The sequence below is a fragment of the Lactuca serriola genome, chromosome 6, assembly GCF_051521515.1.
Source record: "Lactuca serriola cultivar US96UC23 chromosome 6, Lser_US96UC23_V15, whole genome shotgun sequence".
In the NCBI taxonomy this organism is placed as follows: Eukaryota; Viridiplantae; Streptophyta; class Magnoliopsida; order Asterales; family Asteraceae; genus Lactuca; species Lactuca serriola.
This window is the reverse complement of record NC_136413.1, coordinates 14,153,731-14,174,319: the sequence shown is the minus strand read 5'-3', so window position 1 is coordinate 14,174,319 and position 20,589 is coordinate 14,153,731. Positions and strand designations below refer to the sequence as shown.

Genomic DNA, 20,589 nt, shown 5'->3' with positions numbered 1-20,589 from the left:
AGGATAGTATTAGTGGTGGAGGCAAAGGAGTAGGTGACGAATTCTCAAAGCAAAAGGACAAATTCACAAATTCACAAAACACTGATGGAGACAAATATTATACCATTTTCACAAAAACAGTAACCAAAAAATCATAACAAAAAGACAATTTCTCAAAGGAACGTCAAGATTCAATGCAAAAAAAAAAAGTTGCTACTGATTCACTGTTCTTTGATATTGCGTTCTTAATTCTGATAAAATCCGTCCTATTTGTTATCAATCCAGGCTAACTTTTCTACACTGGATTTTGTTAAGATAAATACAAGAAATGGCAATGTACTTTTATTATAGAATCATACTTGTAATTTGTATTTTAATTTTTTTTCCTTATCAAGACATTATTACACTTTGAACAACTGGGATTTTTTATACTATATAGCCAATCACAACTGTGAAATAAAAGCAGCAACAAACTTGAAAATCTTGAAATAAAAAGCAAAGGGTTAAGAAGAAGAATTAGATATAGTTTGGAAAGGCAAATATTTTTCCATACAAAATTAAAAGCAACAGGAAGAGCGTCTGAAGGAGTTCACCTTTTCCCTTTTTTTTTAAAGTCTATCTTACAATAGACGCATATTAAAATTCCACACATTTTTTTTCTTGAAATTAAAAATAAGCAAAAACCCACAAAAGGAAAAAGATAAAAAGGTGCCCTTCCTTACCAGTAACAAACACAAACACATCAGCAGCATCATCATCATCATCATCATCATCTAACCCATGGCATACTTTTGGGTCCAGCTCCTTGCAGTTGTCTCATACTTGTTCCTATCCGTCTTGTACATGTGTGCAATCTCAGGGACCAAAGGGTCATCTGGGTTCGGGTCGGTCAACAGAGAGCAAATGGACAACAATACCTACACACACACACACAAAGGGCAAAATCGTCATTTCACGTTTCCCATTTCATTCTGGAGTAATAGAATGTTGAAAAAAGTTAAAACCTTGGAAATGGTAAGAGCAGGGCTCCATTGTTCCTTCAAGATATCAAGGCAAATGCTGCCATTGCTGTTGATATTGGGATGGAAAACCTTTGTCCTGAAAGCTACCTGGAAAAGGGGCAAAAGGGTAATATTTCATTTAACAAACAGATCATTCTTCAATTTTCAAATGAGTTATTTATTATATATATATACCTTTGGTGGCTTAAATGGATAATCTGGAGGGAAATGAATGGTAACTAGAAACACTCCACCAGCATAAGGACTATCAGGAGGACCCATAATTGTAGCTTGCCAGTGAAACATATCTTCTGCCACTGGGCCTAAAAATTAGATAAACAAATCAAGAATATCAATCACCTTCATATTGGCTTACAATCACCACCAACAGATGTTCATAAAGTCTGCAGATTCTACCAATTTCAAAAGGTTACAATTGGGAAACTTTTCCATGGAGGTGAGCCACAAGAAGCAACAAGGATCTGATGTAGAAACTTAAACACCTAATACTAATAGTCCAGTCTATTTCATTTCCGATTAACATGTCAATACATCATGGATCTCGTATGACTACAGAATCCGTCATGTAGCAGGTTTACCTAGAGATCGAATCATCTTTCTAGGAAATTGGACACAAAACGAAAAACCTAGGAATTGTAGTGATTATTTCACCAACGATTAGCGATATCGCAGTTGAATCGCAGCTTTGGTTTAGAATTTAAACGTAGAACGTGGTGGATCAAAATTAAGAGTCGGGGAAAACACGGAAATATGATCTGAACAGATCGATGATAATACGATACCTGCGCTGCAAGAGGTAGGAGGATCTTTCTGAAGATCCTTGAGTTCTTTCAAGATCCGCTTCGAAGCCATCCTTTACCGCCACCAGGAAATCCTAAACTTTCCGCAAACACAAACCCTAATTCAAATTAAAACTCGCAAACAACACGATTGAATACATGATAGCTATATATACAGGAATCCATTGAAAATTGAAAATTTTAACAGATAATTTTGAGAGAGAAGGAGAAAAGGGGGGCAAATTACCTCGAAGATCCTCACCTCTGATTATTAGAGTCTACTTTTTTTCTGAAAAATCGGAGGAAGCTTATGGTATTCGGAGAAATGTCTTTTATATAGATATTCTCTCTCTTCCGTCGGCTCTCCATTGGTCCGCATACCCTCGTCTTTTAGATTATTACCATTTTGCTCCTCCTATTTTCAGCATATTTAATTTTGGTATATTTGTAAAGATATCAGGTGCTGTTTTGGTCAAATGGAAATGAAAAATGAATTAAAAAGTTCATTCTTTTTGGAATTAAATCTATCAACCACACATATATTTGATCAAATACCAAACTCTTCAAAAGATGTCTCCTTTCCAATATTCAATCTCACAACCACACATAGCACTTTGAAATATATATTTCCTTATAAGAATGTTGTTCAAAACATTACTGTTAAAATCATAATTTTGTTTGTGAAATCGTGACATATTATGATTATAAAGGCCAAAAATAATCTGGATCGCAATAGGATCGGTTTTGCAATGAGATTGAACCAAAAATCATATGACCCTATAATGATTTAGACATACCATTTTTTCAATTTCATCTTTAGTGTCGGAAATTGTAACCTTCAAACTCTTCATTAACACTAACATCGCATATTAGTTCAATAATCAAAGACAACCTTAAAATTTATTTTTTCTACTCGAAATGATGTCCAAACACACAAAGTGAGGAGGAAAGGGGAGTTCTTGAGAGGATTTTTTAGAGTATTTAAAAGTAAAAATGAAGATGGTGAGGGGTGGTGACTTCGGTCGGGAGCAATAAGAAGAGAGGGGAGGGATTGATTGTGGTTATTACACGATGGTTTAAGAAATCCTAGCCTAGATTATCATTAAACAATAATTAGGTGGCAAGCTTACAATTAACTTGATTTCTCCATTTTTTTTAAACCAATATGTGTATATATATATATATATATATATATATATATATATATATATATGTGTGTGGGGGGGGGGGGGAGAGAGAGAGAATGGGCTAGGAGAAAAGAGATGAGAAGATTTGGGCCCTCTCTTGTCTTATTTCGAGTTTATGAGGCCCAAAATAAATATTTTTTAGCCTATTGGGCCCTTATGAGGGTTCACGGCCCAAAGAAGCCCAATAATGTAGTTTACTGCCCATTAAGGCTTATGAAGCTAGTTATGGCCCATCATGGCTCATAGTAATAAGATGGATCATCATAGGCTCACATGGCCCAAAAGGCTAAAGTTTTATGAATACAGGTTCAATTAGGGCCCAAATAGGGTTCCTAGGCCCAAAATGGCCAAATTGAAAGTTTATTGATCCATTAGGCCCAATAAGAGGTTCCTAGTCCATATTAAACTTGAACCGAGATTTTTAGGGTTTTCAACCAATAGTTTACTACATGAGATGTATTGTATTAGGTTTTGAATTTCATGTGTGGATTTCGATCCAATTTGTTGTCATTGAATGAGCATAGTGAATAATATCAAATTAAAGTTACAAGTTTCACAATAGTTGATGTTTACATGAACACAAAATTTCCTAGCTAAAATGCTAGTTGTGACATATGTGTTATGTGTTTCAGGTACCTCTCAGGATCACGGGAATGCAGCGACTTGATTGTACACACACACCCGAGTTAGAGACATGTTTTAGAGGATCCTGAATTTTTATTCAAACGATTATGGATTTGTGTTTTTGATAATTGACACTTTGAAGTTTTTGTGAAATGTGTTAATGAGAATTATGTGAATTAAAAATGAAAAATGTATTTGAAAATTTAGAGCATTACAAACACAAGCTACAATGGCAAGGTTAACTCATATCTCATTTCTTGGTGGAAATGTCAGGTTGTTTTAGCTACTATTATTTATGGATAAGCGTAAGTAACAACATTAGAACAATCAATTAAAAATATATAAATGGCCCATAATACACCCCATCTCTCTCTATCTCTCTCCAAGAAAGCCTTAATTGTTGGAATATGATGATACTTTATAAAATTTAAAATATGCAACAGAAGGACCCCAAGAATGACAACACTCTTTTAATGTGTATTGAATCCTTGCTTCTTCTTGGATGATGAAGAGCTCAAATCGAAACTAACTAATGTGGAAGCACCCCAAGAATGACAACACTCTTTTTCTTCCTTTGATAAAAAATGAAAAACCCTAGGTTTGGAGAGAGGGTATGTCGAGAGAGAGGAACCGAGAGAAGGAGAGAATGAAAGGGAATTTATGGCCGATTCTATTTTGTGGGGTCGATTAGGGTTTTTTTTCTTTCTTTAATCTACTTCTTATCTTGGACCAGATCAAAGTGTATATTTATCCTAATTTAAATTATGAATAATTACATTGTAGCATCCCAAAAATTATGACAAAAATTTCTTTTAAAAACATTACAAATCCATAGTATTAAGTCATTCAATCATACAAAAAGGGGTTATATGACAAATCAGAGTATCTTCTTCCAAAACACTTATTCATTTTATCAGAGTAAACATCTCAGGCTAAACTTCTTGGTGTGTGCCATGCGATCATCCCGAGCTCTTCATTCCGCTATCGGAAATACCTGAAACCAAACTGAAAACCGTAAGCACGAAGCTTAGTGAGTTCCCCAACCTACCACATACCATACATATCTACTGACCCATACATGCCATACATAATACCGAGCACATAACCACATACTGGGCCCCCACCCGCTGCATTGGGCCTCGCCCGCCATCAGACCCCGTTCGTCATCAGGCCCCGCCTGGCATCAAGTCTCACCTGGCATCGAGCCCCGCCCGGTATACAGATCTGTTTCCTTTAGGCCTCACCCGCCATACACATACATACGATTAAATAACATACTGAAACATACATAAACATTCCCTAACCATACCCTTCTCTAAGGCCTCACCTAACTTGGGTCCCGCCCCTGGTCTGCTACTGAAGTAGTGGAGCCCCGTCCACACTCCTACTAGTAGTGAGATATGTGCCCTCTCCCATACTCACATCCTTCCTATCACGGGCCTCGCCCCTGCTCTGCTAATATCGAGATATGGAACCCCATTGCTAGTGATGAGATACGGGACCTCGCCCACACTTACCTCCTTACCATGCACATACAAGTATCACGAAGACAACAAGTATAATCTAACGCATTACATAAGAATCTTCCTCGGGAATACACTGGCATCGGACCCCCGGCCCGGAAGCATACTATTATCTAACGTACTTCGGGCTTACCCCGACATCGAACCCTCGGTCTGTATCCTATCATACCGACACATGCAAGAATCACAAAGACCTCTAACATCCTAACACTCCTCGGGCCTCGTCCGACATCAGGTCATAACCCGGAACATATATCAATAAGTGCCTAGGGCTAACCCCTGGGTCTTCCTTCTATACATAAGCATAAACATGAACATGAACATAATGGGCCAGCATTATGGCCGTAGACCCATGCACACAATGACAAGACTCACCTCGAGCTGCTGAAACTGCTGATAACCCTCTGGCTGCTATCCAACAACTCTCTGAACTGCTGCTCCTCTAGCTTCCCGAGCTACAAATACCAAAATAGCAACACTTAGTCTAACTGTCCTCAAGAAGCCAACTAAGTCAACTCTGGTCAAGGTCCTTCTCAAGGTCAAAGTCAACAGTCAGAGTCAACTTCCAGTTGACTCAACTTGTCGAGTTGTTCTACCAACTCGTCGAGTCCATGCTCCTCAAATCCCAAAACGACCTCGACTCTACTCGACGAGTCTAGCAACAACTCAACGGGTTCTCCTTCAACTAACATTCAGGACCATCTTCAATCGACTCACCGAGTTCATCCTTGAACTCGTCGAGTTCATCTTCATAACTAAGAAGATTGCCTTGGACTCGCCGAGTTCCTCTTCAACTCGTCGAGTACTATGATCTTCAGGTCCATTATGAACCCATACTAGCTGAGCCCTTCTCTAACCCCACTCACTGATCCGACTCATAAACAGAAGGGCTTGGGTTTGCGGCCCGACTCGTCGAGTCCATGAACTGACTCGCCAAGTCCATCTTGTGACATCTCTATTTTGTTGATTACAGTCCATCCCAACACCTCCAACGCATAGATATGGACTCCTTATGTTAGCATTGCACGTAAAGTTGCTAACTTTACGTGCATGCAAGGTGTTATGGGGCTAAAACACTTAATCCAAGCTTCAATGAAAACCTAGGTCATGAAATGGGATCTTAGCTGGATAAAGCCAGCAACTCTGAGCTCCTAAAGCTTAAGAGTGTCCAGATCTGTTGTCCAAATCCATCCTCAAGGGATTAATACTCGGATTAACCTTGGAAATGATCCAAATGTGACCAAAAGCAAACTAGAAAGGGGATCTATCAATTGAAAGCTCAAGGTCCATAATTTTTACCTTCTAACAGTTGCCAAAATGATATGAAGGCTGGATCTACACTTCCTTTCTTGCTCCTTTCTTCCAACCCTTCAAAATCCACTCCAATGGACCTCAATCATCACCAAAAGCTCCAAAAATGAAGTTTGGTGGCTAGGGTTTTTGGGGTTCTGGACGAGAGAGGTTGTAATGAACCCTAAGGAAGAGAATAAGATGCTTAAATAGGGTACCAAGTCCCAGAATTAGGGCTTTCCCAGCCCAGACCAGACTCGCCGAGTCAGTCACTTAATTTGCGACACGGTGTAACACCCAGGATTTTGAAAGCCAAGAAGTAAAGGAAACCCTAAATTTAAGAAGAACTCGACGAGTCCAAGGAAGGACTCGGCGAGTCGGAACGGGATCCGGGTCGATAAGAAAGTGACCAACTCGACGAGTCGGCCAAGTGGACTCGGCGAGTCTGGTCTGTGCGAGGAAAACCCTAAATCCGGGGCTTGGAGCCTATTTAAGCGTCTCAATCTTCTTCCTAGGGCTCCTTTACAGCCTCTCACACCCAGAACGCCGCACCTTAAGCCCCCATTGTGTTCATTCAAGCTTTTAGCCATTTTTGAGTGGTTTTAAGGAAGAAGAAGGAGTGGGAATCTTTGAAGCATCAGGGAGTGGCTTTGGATCTGAAGTTTTGGAAGCATTTCAGAGCATTGGAAGGTATCAATTCGTTTCCCTCCTTTAGATCTTCCTTGGATATGAGTTTTGGGGCTTTTAAGCCATGTTTAAGACCAATCTTGAGCTTGAGGTCCAGATCTGAGGGTGCTACCTCAGATCCATGCTTGTTTTGGTATGGAATCCCAGAAAGTATCAACCATTGAGTGGAAATTGGAGTCTCTTGGTCCTAAACCCTAGCTATGGGTGTATTTTGCCTAGATCTCCCTCTCTACACGTAAAGTTTGCAACTTTACGTGGGAAATAGGCTTGGGGAGGGTAGATCTACAGTTTGGAGCTCATGCATGACTCGGAAGTCCTCTGCATGTAAGTGGATCTTAGTGGACTCGACGAGTCCTTCTAGTGGACTCGGCGAGTAGCTTGAAGATGAAGAGGAACTCGACGAGTGGGATGAACAGCTCGTCGAGTCGGATGAAGATAGGCATGAACTCGGCGAGTTGGATGAACAACCCGGCGAGTTGGATGAAGATTGTCGTGTGCTCGGCGAGTCTGTTCTTAGACTCGGCGAGTCAGGTCGAGTGGTCCCAAACCCTTCGAGTTAAGACTCGAGTCAGCGAGTCGAGCCAGGACTCAGTGAGTTGGACAGGACAGGAATCGGGAATCAGTAAACTCGGCGAGTCAGGGGCTGACTCGGCGAGTAGAGTCGCGAGTGGAAGGACTCTGGATTTATGAACTCGGCGAGTCAGTAGGGTGACTCGGCGAGTAGGGTTGACCTGGAAGGTTGACTTTGACCAGGACATTGACTTTGACCAGAGTTGACTTGGTTGACCTTTGGAGGTCAGTTAGACTAAGTGTTGGGTTGTTATTGATAGCTCGGGGAGCTAGCGGAGCAGCAGTTCGGAGTTAGCGGTCAGGTAGCGGTAAAAGGGGTTAGCAGCAGCAGTTCAGCAGTATCAGGTGAGTTTCCCTTTGTATGAATGGGTCTACGGCCACAATGCCGGCCCATGTAGTTATGAGTAGAAGACCCGGGGGTTAGCCCTAGGCACAGTATGCTAGTATGATATTTGGACGAGGTCCAATGACAGAGGGCGGATGCCCAAGGAGCGGTTTATGTGATAGTTTATACTTGTTGTCTGTGTGATACTTGTATGTGCCTGGTAGGGAGGTGAGAGAGGGCGAGGTCCCGTATCTCACCAATAGCAGAGTGTGGATGGTGTTCCACGTCTCAGTAGCAGCAGAGCAGGGGCGAGGCCCAAGTTAGGAAAGGAGTGAGGGTGGGCTGGGCCCGAACCTCACTATCAGCAGGAGTATGGACGAGGTTCCATGACTCATCAGTAGCAGGACTCGGGCGGGGCCCAGAGATAGGCGAGGCCTTAGAGCAAGAGTTGTTAGTATATGTTTAGCTTATGTAATGTTATGTGATATGTTTATGTGCTATTATATGTTAGTGGGCGAGGCCCTGTGACAGGCGAGGCCTAAGTGAAACAGATCTGTATCCGAGCGGGGCTCGAAGCCAGGCGGGGCCTGGAGCGGCGGGGCCGTTATAGCGGGCGAGGCCCGAAGTAGAAGGGCGAGGCCCAGGATAGCGGGCGTGGCCCAGAATGTGCAGTATATATTATTGCGTGGTATGTGGTAAGGTGGGGAACTCACTAAGCTTCGTGCTTATGGTTTTCAGTTTTGTTTTCAGGTACTTCCGGTAGCGGAGGGAGGAGCTCGGGGTGATCGCATGGCACACACTATAGATTAGTCAGCCTGGGAATGTTTACTCTGATAATAAACAAGTGTTTTGAAAACTTATACTCAGATTATGTTTTGGAATGATGTCTTTGTTTAAAGTAATGTTTTATTAAAAAGAAATTTTTGGTCTTGAATTTTGGGATGTTACACACGGGGTCCGCTCTGACTCGTCAAGTTCCTCCTTAGACTCGACGAGTTGACCCCTTTGACTTAGGGTTTTCTTTCCTTTCTGGGTCTTCATGATTCTGGGTGTTACAACACTCCCCTACTTAAACTAGACTTCGTCCTCGAAGTCTGCCACAGTCAACTATCTTACAATCCGCTTACATCTTTATGCACTTCACCCAATTGGTCCATTCCTGGATACATCATCCTCGGGATAATTCGATCATTACTACCTTCGAGTACAACCCTTTACCCAACCGGTAGCCTTACTGGTACTCACAGTGCACTTACATTGATACACAAGGGGTTCCCCCCCTTTTCCTTGCACTGTCACTGGCCTTTCTAAGGCAACTTCCTATAAGCAACGATCTTTACGATCTCCACCAAGAACAAATCTTCTGCTGAAACCGCAATACTGGCCACTCTCAGCGTCGACCATCATACTAGCACTCACGAAAAATCCCCTCATACGATGCTCCGAAACTGAAAACTCCACCCAACGTGTGAATTCAGACCATCCTCCGAGACTATCTGCTTCCGCAGTCAGCAACTTAGCATTACCCGATCAGCTCACTGCCTTCTGCACCAAACACCTTATCATCATTCATGCCTGAAGTCCTGCCGACTCCCATCCGCCTTCCAGATGAACCGAGACCACCTAGGTCCCAACCGATCCACCGTTCCCTGAAATACTGGTTCCCCACTGGTTACCAAACGCGAGAACATTCCCTCAGTCGCTCCCAGCGACTCATGAAGATACCGCGACTACCTGAACTGCTCTACCAACCCAACCACTCTGGTTCTAGAAGATCTAGGATCCCCGATCCTCTACCTTACCCTAAGGTCTCTACCAGGTCCCACCTATTACTAAAAGAACACGGGCCTCGCCCACAGGTCCCACTCATCTATACTTCGGAGTAGCCTTTCCCTCAGGTCTCACCTATCTAGGGCTATGAAGACCCACTCCTCTCCTGATCTCAACTAGCTATACTTTCCTGGTTCTTATCATGCTAACTCGGAGATACGGGCCCCCACCCACACTCCGCGAATTAGGAGATACGAGCCCCCGCCTACACTCCGCTAGCTAAGTTGCTAATGAACGTTACGGCTTACCCGCATCTTACATCACTTCCCTCATTGACTCGCTGCTGGGGAATGCTGCGACTACCTCGCAACCTTATATCCCGACTAAACTCGCACCTTCCGAAGGTTCTCCGACCTGGTTTCACCGAACCATTCACCAACTACTCGCTAAGACGCGAATTCAAGGTTGGGAAGTTCTCCCCCAACTTCCAACCTAACTGCTCCTCAAACCAAATAGCCACTTAAGTTGCTTCCTACTTCACCATAACTGCGGAAGCACCTCAGTCTTGCACTTGCTTATGTTTCTGGCCCCCACTAGTGGCTATCCCCCACTTCGATCGTCTAGCCCCTCACAACTCACAGCTTGAGAGAATTACTAATTCTCCCTACCATCCTCTGGCCACTTTTGCTGAAAAACCCGAGCTCACCACAGCTGGGCATCTAACCGATCTATCCCCTAACGACACCTTCCCGAACTAGCGAGACACCGCCGAGCCCCACACATGTATGCTACAGTTACTGCATCCAAAGTAACCTGCTCTAAAGGAGGCGACCTCCTACTATCATTCTAAAAATCCAAGGTATGCAGATGGCATATAACTCAATCACAAGCAGGCCACAAAATTCTGAAATATCGTTATCAATACCAATGCATAACCATAACAATAAGATCATAACATAAACTGATAGGGAAAATGAAAGAAGATATGTACTTGATGCATTGGGCTGCTCACGCCTCATCTGAAACCAACTGATATGCCCTGCTCCTTGCTGCAGCCGGTAGGGGTGTTCACGGTCCGGTTTGAAACCGTGAAACCGGTCAAACCGGTCATCGATTTGGGTTGACGGTTTGTATTTTTCTTTACGGTTTGGTTTGCGGCTTCAAACTTTTCAAACCATAATGAACGGTTTGGATTACAGTTTCAAAATTTTCAAACTGTATAAAAACTGGACCGAACCGTAGGATTTATATATATACAAATTATTTTTTTATATGCAATTATATTTACTTTTAATTTAATTATATATATATATATATATATATATATATATATATATATATATATATATATATTAATTTTTACATAAAAATCATAGATGTGTAAAACGCACAGGACACAAACCCTATTAATTATCAAGGCCAACCCAATTCATTATTTGTGAAGTAAGAACTATGAAACTGATTGTGAAGCCCACTAAATTTCCATAAGTTAGTCAGTCACAACTTGCACCTTGCAGGCCTGCAATGACAACATATTGAATGAAGAACGTAACTCAACCCTAATTCACAATCGTATACTTCAAATTCGTTGGTCATCCGTTCATTGGTAGTGAGGCAGATAAGAGGCGAAGAAGGCAAACACATCGGGGCCTTCGCAGCTTCGCTTGTCTCTTACAGCTACGCCTACAGCTACGCCTTGACACTACCCCTGGCTTGCGCTCTGAATTGGTATGTTCCGATTTTTGATTGCTCACCCCGTCCCTGATTGCTCATAACAGATGTTGAAATCAAGCAAGTATTTTGCATTTTCTATCATGATCTTCGATATTGTGTGCAAGTATCTTGATAAACTCCTCTCTTTCTCTATGTGTGTGTGTGCTTTGCTGGATTTCAAGCTCTCAGTTGCGGTTTGATTTGATCCGTAGATCTAACTCTTTCACTTCGAGATCTTCTTCTCCTTTTAACATCGAAGGCAGCGACAATTGTGAGCAAATTTTCTTAATTACTTCAATCGAGTAACCTCTTTCAACATCTCAATTGAATGGGCATAGGTTTCAAGGAGTGAAGCAGAGTTTAGAAGATCGATCCATGGTACGATTTTGAGTTCGATTTTTTTTTTTTGTAGATTGTTTATACAATATTTCTAATTTTTGAATTGGGAATTTGTTTGTTTGTTTAGAAAGTTGCTCAAAGGAAAGAGAAAATGAAGGATATATTGTCAAAACAAGCTGTTAAGATCGCTCAACAGGCTGAAGAACATGAAAGTTTTATCACTAAGGTAAATATATATTGTGTTGTATGGATTGGTCGATGTATTGATTATGTTAAAGAGTTAGTCGATAGAATTGCTTTATGATGTAAATTGGTTGATTATCAAGTTCAAAATTGATATACATCATAAAACTTTGATCAGATTGTCTGGAACAAAGTACATAAGTTCCCTTCTAATTTAGCAAGGGATTAACATTAATCTTGGATGCGTTTATTGTAGGTTATCATTTTATGGTGTGAATTGTGATGTTTTAATATTGACTTTTTTGGACAACAAAAGCTTATGAATTAGATATTATTTTGGAAGTGAGCTTGTTGGTAATGTTTTTGGACAACAATTTGGTTATTATGGACAGCTTAGTAGGTTGTGTGTATTAGTCTAATGTTTGATGTAATGGAACAATATTTGATGTTTTCATTTACCGTTTTTTATTTACAGTTTTGACAGGTTTTTTTTGATAGCTTTAATATTGCAGTTTTTTTAACAATATTAGGCTGAATTTTTGTTGTTTTGATAGCTTTATTATTGTTATTTTTTTTTTAAATATTTGACAGAATTTTAGCGGTTTCAACGACTTTAATAGTGCAGTTTTTTTACTAAATTAGTTTAATGGACACGACTAAAATGGGCCTAAAAAGCCCAAACTGTGAAACCAAACCGTTTGTAACAGTTCGGTTTGGTTTGATTTTAAATTTTCAATGGTTCGGCTTCGGTTTTTGCTTTGCAAAAATCGTTACTAACGGTTTGGCTTCGGTTTGACCTAAAAACCGAAAAAACCGGACCGTGAACACCCCTAGCTACAGGCGCCTCCGTCCGGCTCTGGCGGCCGTCGGTGATCCTCAAGGTTGCAGGGAGAGGTGCAATCACCTATTCTGCCGAATGAAAACTCGGACATTGGGCCTTCTTATGGCCCCTCTGACTATAATGGAAACATATCAAGTCCGATCCTTGGTGGTAGCAGTACAATCTCTGCTGAAATGACCAGTATGGCCACACTTGAAGCAGTGAGAATCACCACCACTGCCACCCCTACACGCACCCTTGTGCGTCCTGCCACACTTCCCGCACCGGCTGCGGCTCTGATGATCCCTCGATCTCAAGTCTGACCCCTTGGGCCTTTTGCCCGAACCTGTGGCTACCTGAATCTCATCCGGCTTCCTCTTCCTGATCTGCTCCAGATCAATCTCTCTATCCCTGGCCCGGACAATCATGTCCTCCGGCGTCTTGCAGCTGGACCTGCTCACAAACTCCCTGATGTCAACTCTCAACATCTCGAGGTACCGAGCTTTCTTTATCTCCTCGTCCGCCACATACTACGGAACCAGAAGGGCTCTCTCCCTGAACTTGGCGGTGATCTCCGCCACTGTCTCTGTAGTCTGTCTCAGATCCTGAAACTCCGGGGCTAACTGTTGCACCTCAATCACCGGTGCAAACTCGGCCTTGAACCTGGCCGAGAAGTCGCTCCATGTCATCGCGTCCAACGCGACATCATCCCCGATAGCATGACCAACCTCCTCCCACCAATCCCGTGCTCTGTCCTTCATAAGACAGGAAGCGAGTCGAACCTTGTCCCCTCGGGACACCGGCTGGAACGAAAAGCGTTGGCGACATCAGCCAACCATCTGGCACTAGCAATGGGGTCCCTAGCCCCATGATAGTCTGGAGCTCCACAAGCTCTGAACTCCCAGAAATTCAATGTACGTGCTCCCACCAAGGTCATCATCTCATCAGCCAACCATACGTTTTAACCACAAGGAACCGAGAGAAGGAGAGAATGAGAGAGAACTTATGGCCGATTCTATTTTGTGGGGTCGATTAGCTTTCCAATTACCTCGCCACAAGATAAGTTAAAAAATTAGTCATTTATTTTTGTTCTTTTGTTCTTTTATGTTTAAATCACTTATTGTATGTAAACAAAAATGACATTGTTAGTTTCTCACTTGCACATGTCACAACAACACACCATTACAAAAAGAGTTGTCCCGTTTTCTTTTTATTTTAGCCATAATTTATCAAATCAAAACATATTATTATCACTCTTGCTCCCACACATACACTATCTCCATTCCATCCTTACACCCCCACCCACACTTTCCATCCTTACACCCCCACCCACACAAACCTCACGCTTCACCCTACCTACACGCCCTAACCAACATTGATTACCACACACACCCACCAACTCCCGCACCAACAAGTCAACATAGGTTTGAATAAGAGTTTAATTAATGAATGTTTATCATTTAATATATATATATATATATATATATATATATATATATATATATATATATATATATATATACACTAGATTATAACCTGCGTTAAACGCGGTGAAACGCATAAAAAATACAAATCGTTGAAGGACATCTTTGTATACAACTTTTTATGTTATAAAGTATTACATTCATTAATGGGTTAAAATGAATTTATTAAATTCTTCAATATATATATATATATATATATATATATATATATATATATATATATATATATATATTAAACAAAATTAATATCATAAAACAAAATAAGAGATGAGTAGACTATTAAAAAAATTAACGTTACCTTTGATATCTTTTCTATTAGCCACTTATTACCACGGTGAATAACATCTTTAACTTGACGGTCAGACAATACAATAGAAGCAGACCTAATTTCATATTGAACACGAATTACAACCCTCACCCTAAAAATTATAAAATGATACTTTAATGGATAATGAATAAAATTGGAAACATTCGAATATAGATTAAAGGCACAAGAACTTTACAAATATAAAATTATGAACTTACTCGTTGTAAACGTTAGAAACTTCACCACAACCATCACTAGTAATTGGTTCAACATTAGTATCATCATCATTTTTACTTACTTTTTTTGAACAACCATGACAATAAAAAGAATACCAACTTTCGTCTAAATCAAAACCGATGACAGTAGCAATGATGGACAACCAATTTCCTATTACATAATTTTTTTTAAAAACATATATATTTTTTTCATATATATATGTAGACACTAAACATTTCTGGAAGGTACTCCACTTTTACTTTTCTTTATTTCTAGTTTTATCCGATCCAAAAACAGAATCAAATCCAAACACAAAACTAATTAAATTGAATTGTACATCATCAAACACAAAACACATAATCCAATCCAAACACACACATATACACACTGAAACACAACACAGACACACAAAGCAAGGGTAAATAGATCATTTTACAACAAGTATGTATAATACGACAATATGAAAATTACATTTGCCTTTTTTTTATATTTGGACAAAAATGCATATGCTAATTTAGAAACACAAACACCACATATATTAAAGAATATACAAATCATTCCAATTAAAAGTAGTTTTTACAGCAAGCCTAAATAAGTCGTTTTGAAGAAATAACATATGTACACACTAAACCCTTCGGGAAGGTACTCAATTTTTACTTTTCTTTATTTATTTTTTCATCCAATCCAAACACATAATCCAATCCAATTAACACAGAACTAATTAAACTGAATTTTACGTCATCTAATCCAAACATAATATCCAATCCAAATATAAAATTCAATCCAAACACACACACACACATAGAGAGAGGGGGGGGGGGAGAGAGAGAGAGAGAGAATAGAAAATCCGTTTATCAAAAACCCGCTAATAAGCCATTGATACATATATTGAACACATAAACTATAATCATATGTAAGAAATTAATCAGTAAAACAAAAAAAAATTGCTAACCTTATAAAGTAGGTATTTGAACATGATGTTGCAAAGTCTAGATTTCACGAAACTGTGATAACAACTGAATGAGATTATACTTATACATAATTTTGAACAACAATTTTGGAAAGGATATGAATAAATTAATATTGTGATTCATATCAAACTATTTTGAATTCTTTGATTTCAAATTCTATAATTATGAAAAGTATATACAAATTATTTGATTTTAAAAAGGAAGGAACCATATTTATGTTTTCCCAATTATGTTGACATTTATTTTACTTCAATACACTCCAATTAAAATTTTCAGTCACCATTAATAACTTTTCAACTTTCCAAACGTATTCAACTTAATTTAGTTAATATTAATTTTATTTTATTTTATGATGACATCATCAAAATGATCCAACAACTTAATTTAGTTAATATTAATTTTATTTTATTTTATGATGACATCATCAAAATGATCCAGCGGTTGAAATTAATTAAGAATACACAATGAATAGTCATGATTGTTGAAGGTGATGTCATCAAGTTTCTCTTTTGATATATATATATATATATATATATATATATATATATATATATATATATATATCTTTACTATATATATATATATATATATATATATATATATATATATATATATATATATATATATCTTTACTATCTTATAAAAGAAATCTGACTATTTATAAAATAAGATTGAATATAATAATATTATTTTTTTAAGACGTTCAAATCATTAAGCTAATAATACAAGTAGTCATCAATAAAATAATATTAAATTTTAACCTGTGTTTTGAATCTTTATATTTCTCAACAAATTCTATCTCCTTCCCTGAATTTTGGATAATTCAAAATTTGAAACCATCAGAAAATCAAATATCCCTCCTGCAGATGGCTCTTTATTAACAGGTTTTTATTTTAATCGTTACTTGTAATTGATTTCATCATTTTTAACTTTTTGTATTTTTATCTTATAAATATATTGGGTGAAGACTTTATTATATCAGGTTTGTTTCCTAAAAATTAAAGGTTTTTACTATGTTTCTTTAATGTGTTGGCTTTGCAGGTTCAAAGAACTCAACCAAGATGGCCAGTTAGAGCATTGTATTATTATTAGTTTGTATATTTTGGAACCTTACTTTTGCAATAAAGAACGGTTAAACACAAGATTTGACATGATTAAGATAGTTTGTATATTTTTCATCTTGTTTAGTCTAAAAGGAAACCTTTTTCATCATTGGTCCTTATACTATCAAGTTTTATCACATTGACTTCCTGATTACGGTGATTATTATCCTTATTATAAGGTTCTATATAGATTTTGTTCAATATTTTAAGGTTTCGAGAACCTAAATCAATATGAATCCTTGAATTAGATACCATCGTTGAAAATGTTTTAATTTGTGGCCAAACTTGGTTTAAAATCACAATGAACAAGTTGACACCTGAGTATTTTGGCCTTCTCAAAGGCCTATTTATCGACTTTTGAATCACAACACCTGATATTCTAAAGGTTTATTTTTATAAACTATTATTTATATATTTTAGCATTTTACTTAGTAGGACATTAAATTAATAAAGGAATTAAGGAAAACGAAAAAAAAAGAGGACGATAAACAATACAAGTGGTTTGGGTATGTATAAATGGAAGTAATAACCATTTAGGGGGTGTTTGGCAAAAAAGTTTATTGCTTATTAGTTTATTAGCTTATAAGTTAACAAGTAAGTGTAGGGTAACATATGAAAAAATGACGTATTAGAGGTTCCCCACCGGAATAAGTTATTTTAATCCAAACACTTTTTTAACTTATAGTGATGTGGAATCTAATAAGTTGTTTTAAAAAAAGCTTAGCCAAACACCCCCTTAATATGGTATGTTAATGCTCTTGAAAAATAGATGTCATTTAATATTTATTTCTCAAAGTGAACGCAAAATGGTTTTAATTCTAAAGAAATCAAATTATTCGTCGCCCGCCGCTTTGCGCGGGTAGACGGCTAGTATATATATATATATATATATATATATATATATATATATATATATATAGCTGGCAAAATAGTGTTTGGTTGACTTGAAATGATATCCGTTTAGGCTATATATTTGTTAAAGGTAATTGGAAAGTAAATTATGTAATAGCCTAAACTAAACGGATATCATTCCAAGTCAATCAAATACTATTTTGCCAACTATAGATACCTATATCATTGATTTTTCTAATTAGATTAATTTTGCCAATCAAACGCCCACATCAAAGAGATGTTTCATTCAAATTCGTTTGTATTCCACCAAAAACCGTGAAGAAACAAACACGCCCTGCTACTCCAAATCAACCCTGAAACTAGCCGTTATATTGTTGTGAGGTGCATAATAGGAATTTAAAATCTTTGAATAAGTTGAAAAGTGGAAATTTTTTTGCAAAAAAGGTTCAGAAACCTCCCAATACTAGGGCATTTGTGTCTTTATTTTTTTCAGACGCGCCTTCAAGTCTGAAATTTTAAGAGTCATTTAATAAATTCAGAGGCAGAAAATAAGAGCTATCAAACATGCCAAATCTGAACTTTTAAGAGGTTACCTCTTAATTAATAATTAAGAGGTAACCAAACGGGCCCTTCCATTAATAACCAGTTGTTCAAAGTTTTAGTATAAATCTGTGCACATGAATTATCAAGACCATATTTAAGATTCAAACTATACAAACGTCTCTCCAAATACCTAGCATATTCCATATTTAACATTCCCCATAATTAACCTCTGTAGGTTCTGGATTCCAGCTGTTGATCATACCTCCACCACTGGTGAACCCCATGAGCTTCCTTCAAATCACGTGCACGACTCAAATTCACTGTTAAATATGCAGAGGGAAGAAGGTGAAGCGGATCATGTGATTCCTTCCCAATTGCATCCATGAAAAGCCCCCCCAATCGAATGTTGTGATGCCAACCGTTCTACCATTCCCACACCCATCTTCTCCATCTTTCTCCGATGTCTAAAATACCCGATATACTCTGAGCAGATATGGTCCCCTGGGTTCACATACAAACGCGGGACCCACGCTGCCAAATCAACAAACTGATCTTTCGCCGGAATGTTTCTTTGTTGATTGTTGTTTTTAATCTTCACTGCAACAGCAAGTCCGACTGTCACAAAACTGCTAGCGATTCTGAGACCGTGTTTCACTTTCTTGTTCTTTATGTTGTCAATTGGAACCGAAACAAATGGCGGATTGAAAAGATGTGATTCCAGGAAAATCCCGTTTTTTACCATGTTCTTCCCCGCAAGCATGGCCATGGCGGATCCGAGAGAATGACCGGTTAACCAGATGTTTTGATTACCAGAAGCAACCATGTTTCTCACAGCTTGAATGGCGATTTGGAATCTTGATGACTGATGTAACACGTTTTGGACAAAGTGGAGATCTAGTTGCAGGTCTCGAGTGAATGCATCGCCTTTGGTTTACTGTGCCTCTGAAAGCTATGATATGAGATGGGGTTGAGGGTGTTGATGATGGGTTAGGTTTGGATTTGTAGATAGCACCAAAGATGGAAGAATCAGCATCGTCTATGACGTGACTGTGTTACTCGAAATGGAAGAAGTTCCACCATGGAGGAGCGAGAGCCTCTGATCCTTGATGGTTTTCCTGAAGGTCGCGTTGCATGACGTAAACACTTTGAACCATGGATGCAGCGATGGACCTTCGGTGATCCACATCGGTCCTGAATCAATAGAGCAACATGTTTACTACTATTTCAAGGATTAAGCAGAAGAGGTGTTCGATGAAATGTCTACTGTTATGGAAAAAGTGGTACCAGTCGACTGAAACCTCAAAATTGTCCCTTTCTGGAGCCATCATCAGATCTATGATCTCCTTTGTGGTATGTTCTTGATTAACTCAAAACTTATACTGAAAAGAGACAAATAGGCACGTATTGGACGGAATCGGATACGACAATGTAGAGAGATTTTCAAATGGTCAAAAAGACTATAAAGAACCCCAAATTCGCATATTATTATGATTCTACGACGCAATACAGAATCATTATGATTCTTCATACTTTCCAGAACGAAAAAAGAACCTAGGAACCAATCAACCCTTCAAATATGTGAGAACGAGAAATTAAGGTAATGAAGTAGAGCTGAATTCAAGGTCCTTGTCGATTGTAGAGGATATGAATATTACAAGGAAACAAGATAACCATTAACGCATTATAGAACCAAAGGAATATGGAGTAATTAGGTTGGAATTTTACAAGGAAAACTGTAGCGGAAGAAAATGTACGTACCTACGGGAGGAGATCTGGGCATAGCATCAAACCTTTTTGTTGGAAGGAGCCATGAAATGGAATTAGTGGCGGATCCAGCCTGGACGTCAAGTGGATGCACCGTTGACCCCGTTACTGTTGCTTCTTTATGAGTCTTAAGTCTGTCTGTCTTTCTGGTTTATTCCAACCAGTAAAGCCATTGTCCCCTTGATATTCTCTTAAACAATAAGATAAGCATTAAACAAGAATATAAAATTAGCATCAAAATGCCCCTTAAACTAAACAAAAAGAAAGCAGAAACACGATAATATAAAGCCTCTACATTAAACCCTATATCACAAAAAACACATAACAATAGAGTGGTTGGCTTATTACAAGTCAAATTATTAAATTAAGCATAACAATACCTCTTAAACTATGCAAAAACAAGGTCAACCTAATAAAAAAACGAAAACATCGACAATGAATCACTACTTTTCTGTAAAGAGATAAACACTTCAATTAAATTGAAATGGAGGCAACAAGACATAGAAGGACCCAAGCAAACACAAAAGTCAAATCCCAC

The 20,589-nt window shown here is 38.7% G+C and overlaps 1 protein-coding gene, 1 long non-coding RNA gene and 1 pseudogene across 6 annotated transcripts; 1 reads left to right on the top strand and 2 right to left on the bottom strand.

The window, feature by feature from the left end:
- Window positions 1–482: 482 nt before the first annotated feature.
- LOC145057267 (ubiquitin-conjugating enzyme E2 10) lies at window positions 483–2,142 on the bottom strand. Of its 2 annotated transcripts, none has more exons than XM_079005046.1 (5): window positions 2,028–2,142; window positions 1,784–1,875; window positions 1,176–1,303; window positions 984–1,088; window positions 483–896 (listed from the first exon to the last, which is right to left on the bottom strand). In XM_079005046.1, the coding sequence occupies exons 2-5, from the start codon at window positions 1,851–1,853 to the stop codon at window positions 753–755; spliced, it is 447 nt and encodes a 148-aa protein (XP_078861172.1). In that variant the 5' UTR covers window positions 1,854–1,875; window positions 2,028–2,142; the 3' UTR covers window positions 483–752. The 2 variants fall into 2 exon arrangements, with proteins under 2 accessions (XP_078861172.1, XP_078861173.1); XM_079005047.1 differs by having other exon boundaries at window positions 2,043–2,065.
- A 9,065-nt stretch (window positions 2,143–11,207) lies between these two features.
- Window positions 11,208–12,488, top strand: LOC145057266 (uncharacterized). Of its 3 annotated transcripts, none has more exons than XR_013686028.1 (3): window positions 11,260–11,847; window positions 11,936–12,034; window positions 12,248–12,488. It is a non-coding gene; the product is annotated as an uncharacterized LOC145057266 (long non-coding RNA). The 3 variants fall into 3 exon arrangements; XR_013686027.1 differs by lacking the exon at window positions 12,248–12,488 and having other exon boundaries at window positions 11,270–11,484; window positions 11,652–11,847; window positions 11,936–12,226; XR_013686026.1 differs by lacking the exon at window positions 12,248–12,488 and having other exon boundaries at window positions 11,208–11,847; window positions 11,936–12,226.
- A 5,887-nt stretch (window positions 12,489–18,375) lies between these two features.
- On the bottom strand, window positions 18,376–20,285 carry LOC145059272 (GDSL esterase/lipase At4g10955-like; annotated as a pseudogene). Its single transcript, XR_013686723.1, has 2 exons — window positions 19,572–20,285; window positions 18,376–19,478 (listed from the first exon to the last, which is right to left on the bottom strand). The product of XR_013686723.1 is annotated as a GDSL esterase/lipase At4g10955-like (transcript).
- Window positions 20,286–20,589: the final 304 nt, after the last annotated feature.

Bases quoted from the DNA above. Each gene is read 5' to 3' on its own strand.
- LOC145057267 (XM_079005046.1), bottom strand. From the start codon at position 1,853: ATGGCTTCGAAGCGGATCTTGAAAGAACTCAAGGATCTTCAGAAAGAT. The intron at 1,089-1,175 runs GTATATATATAT...CCCCTTTTCCAG, and splicing joins ATCCATTTAAGCCACCAAAG to GTAGCTTTCAGGACAAAGGT. The intron at 897-983 runs GTTTTAACTTTT...GTGTGTGTGTAG, and splicing joins CTGCTCTTACCATTTCCAAG to GTATTGTTGTCCATTTGCTC.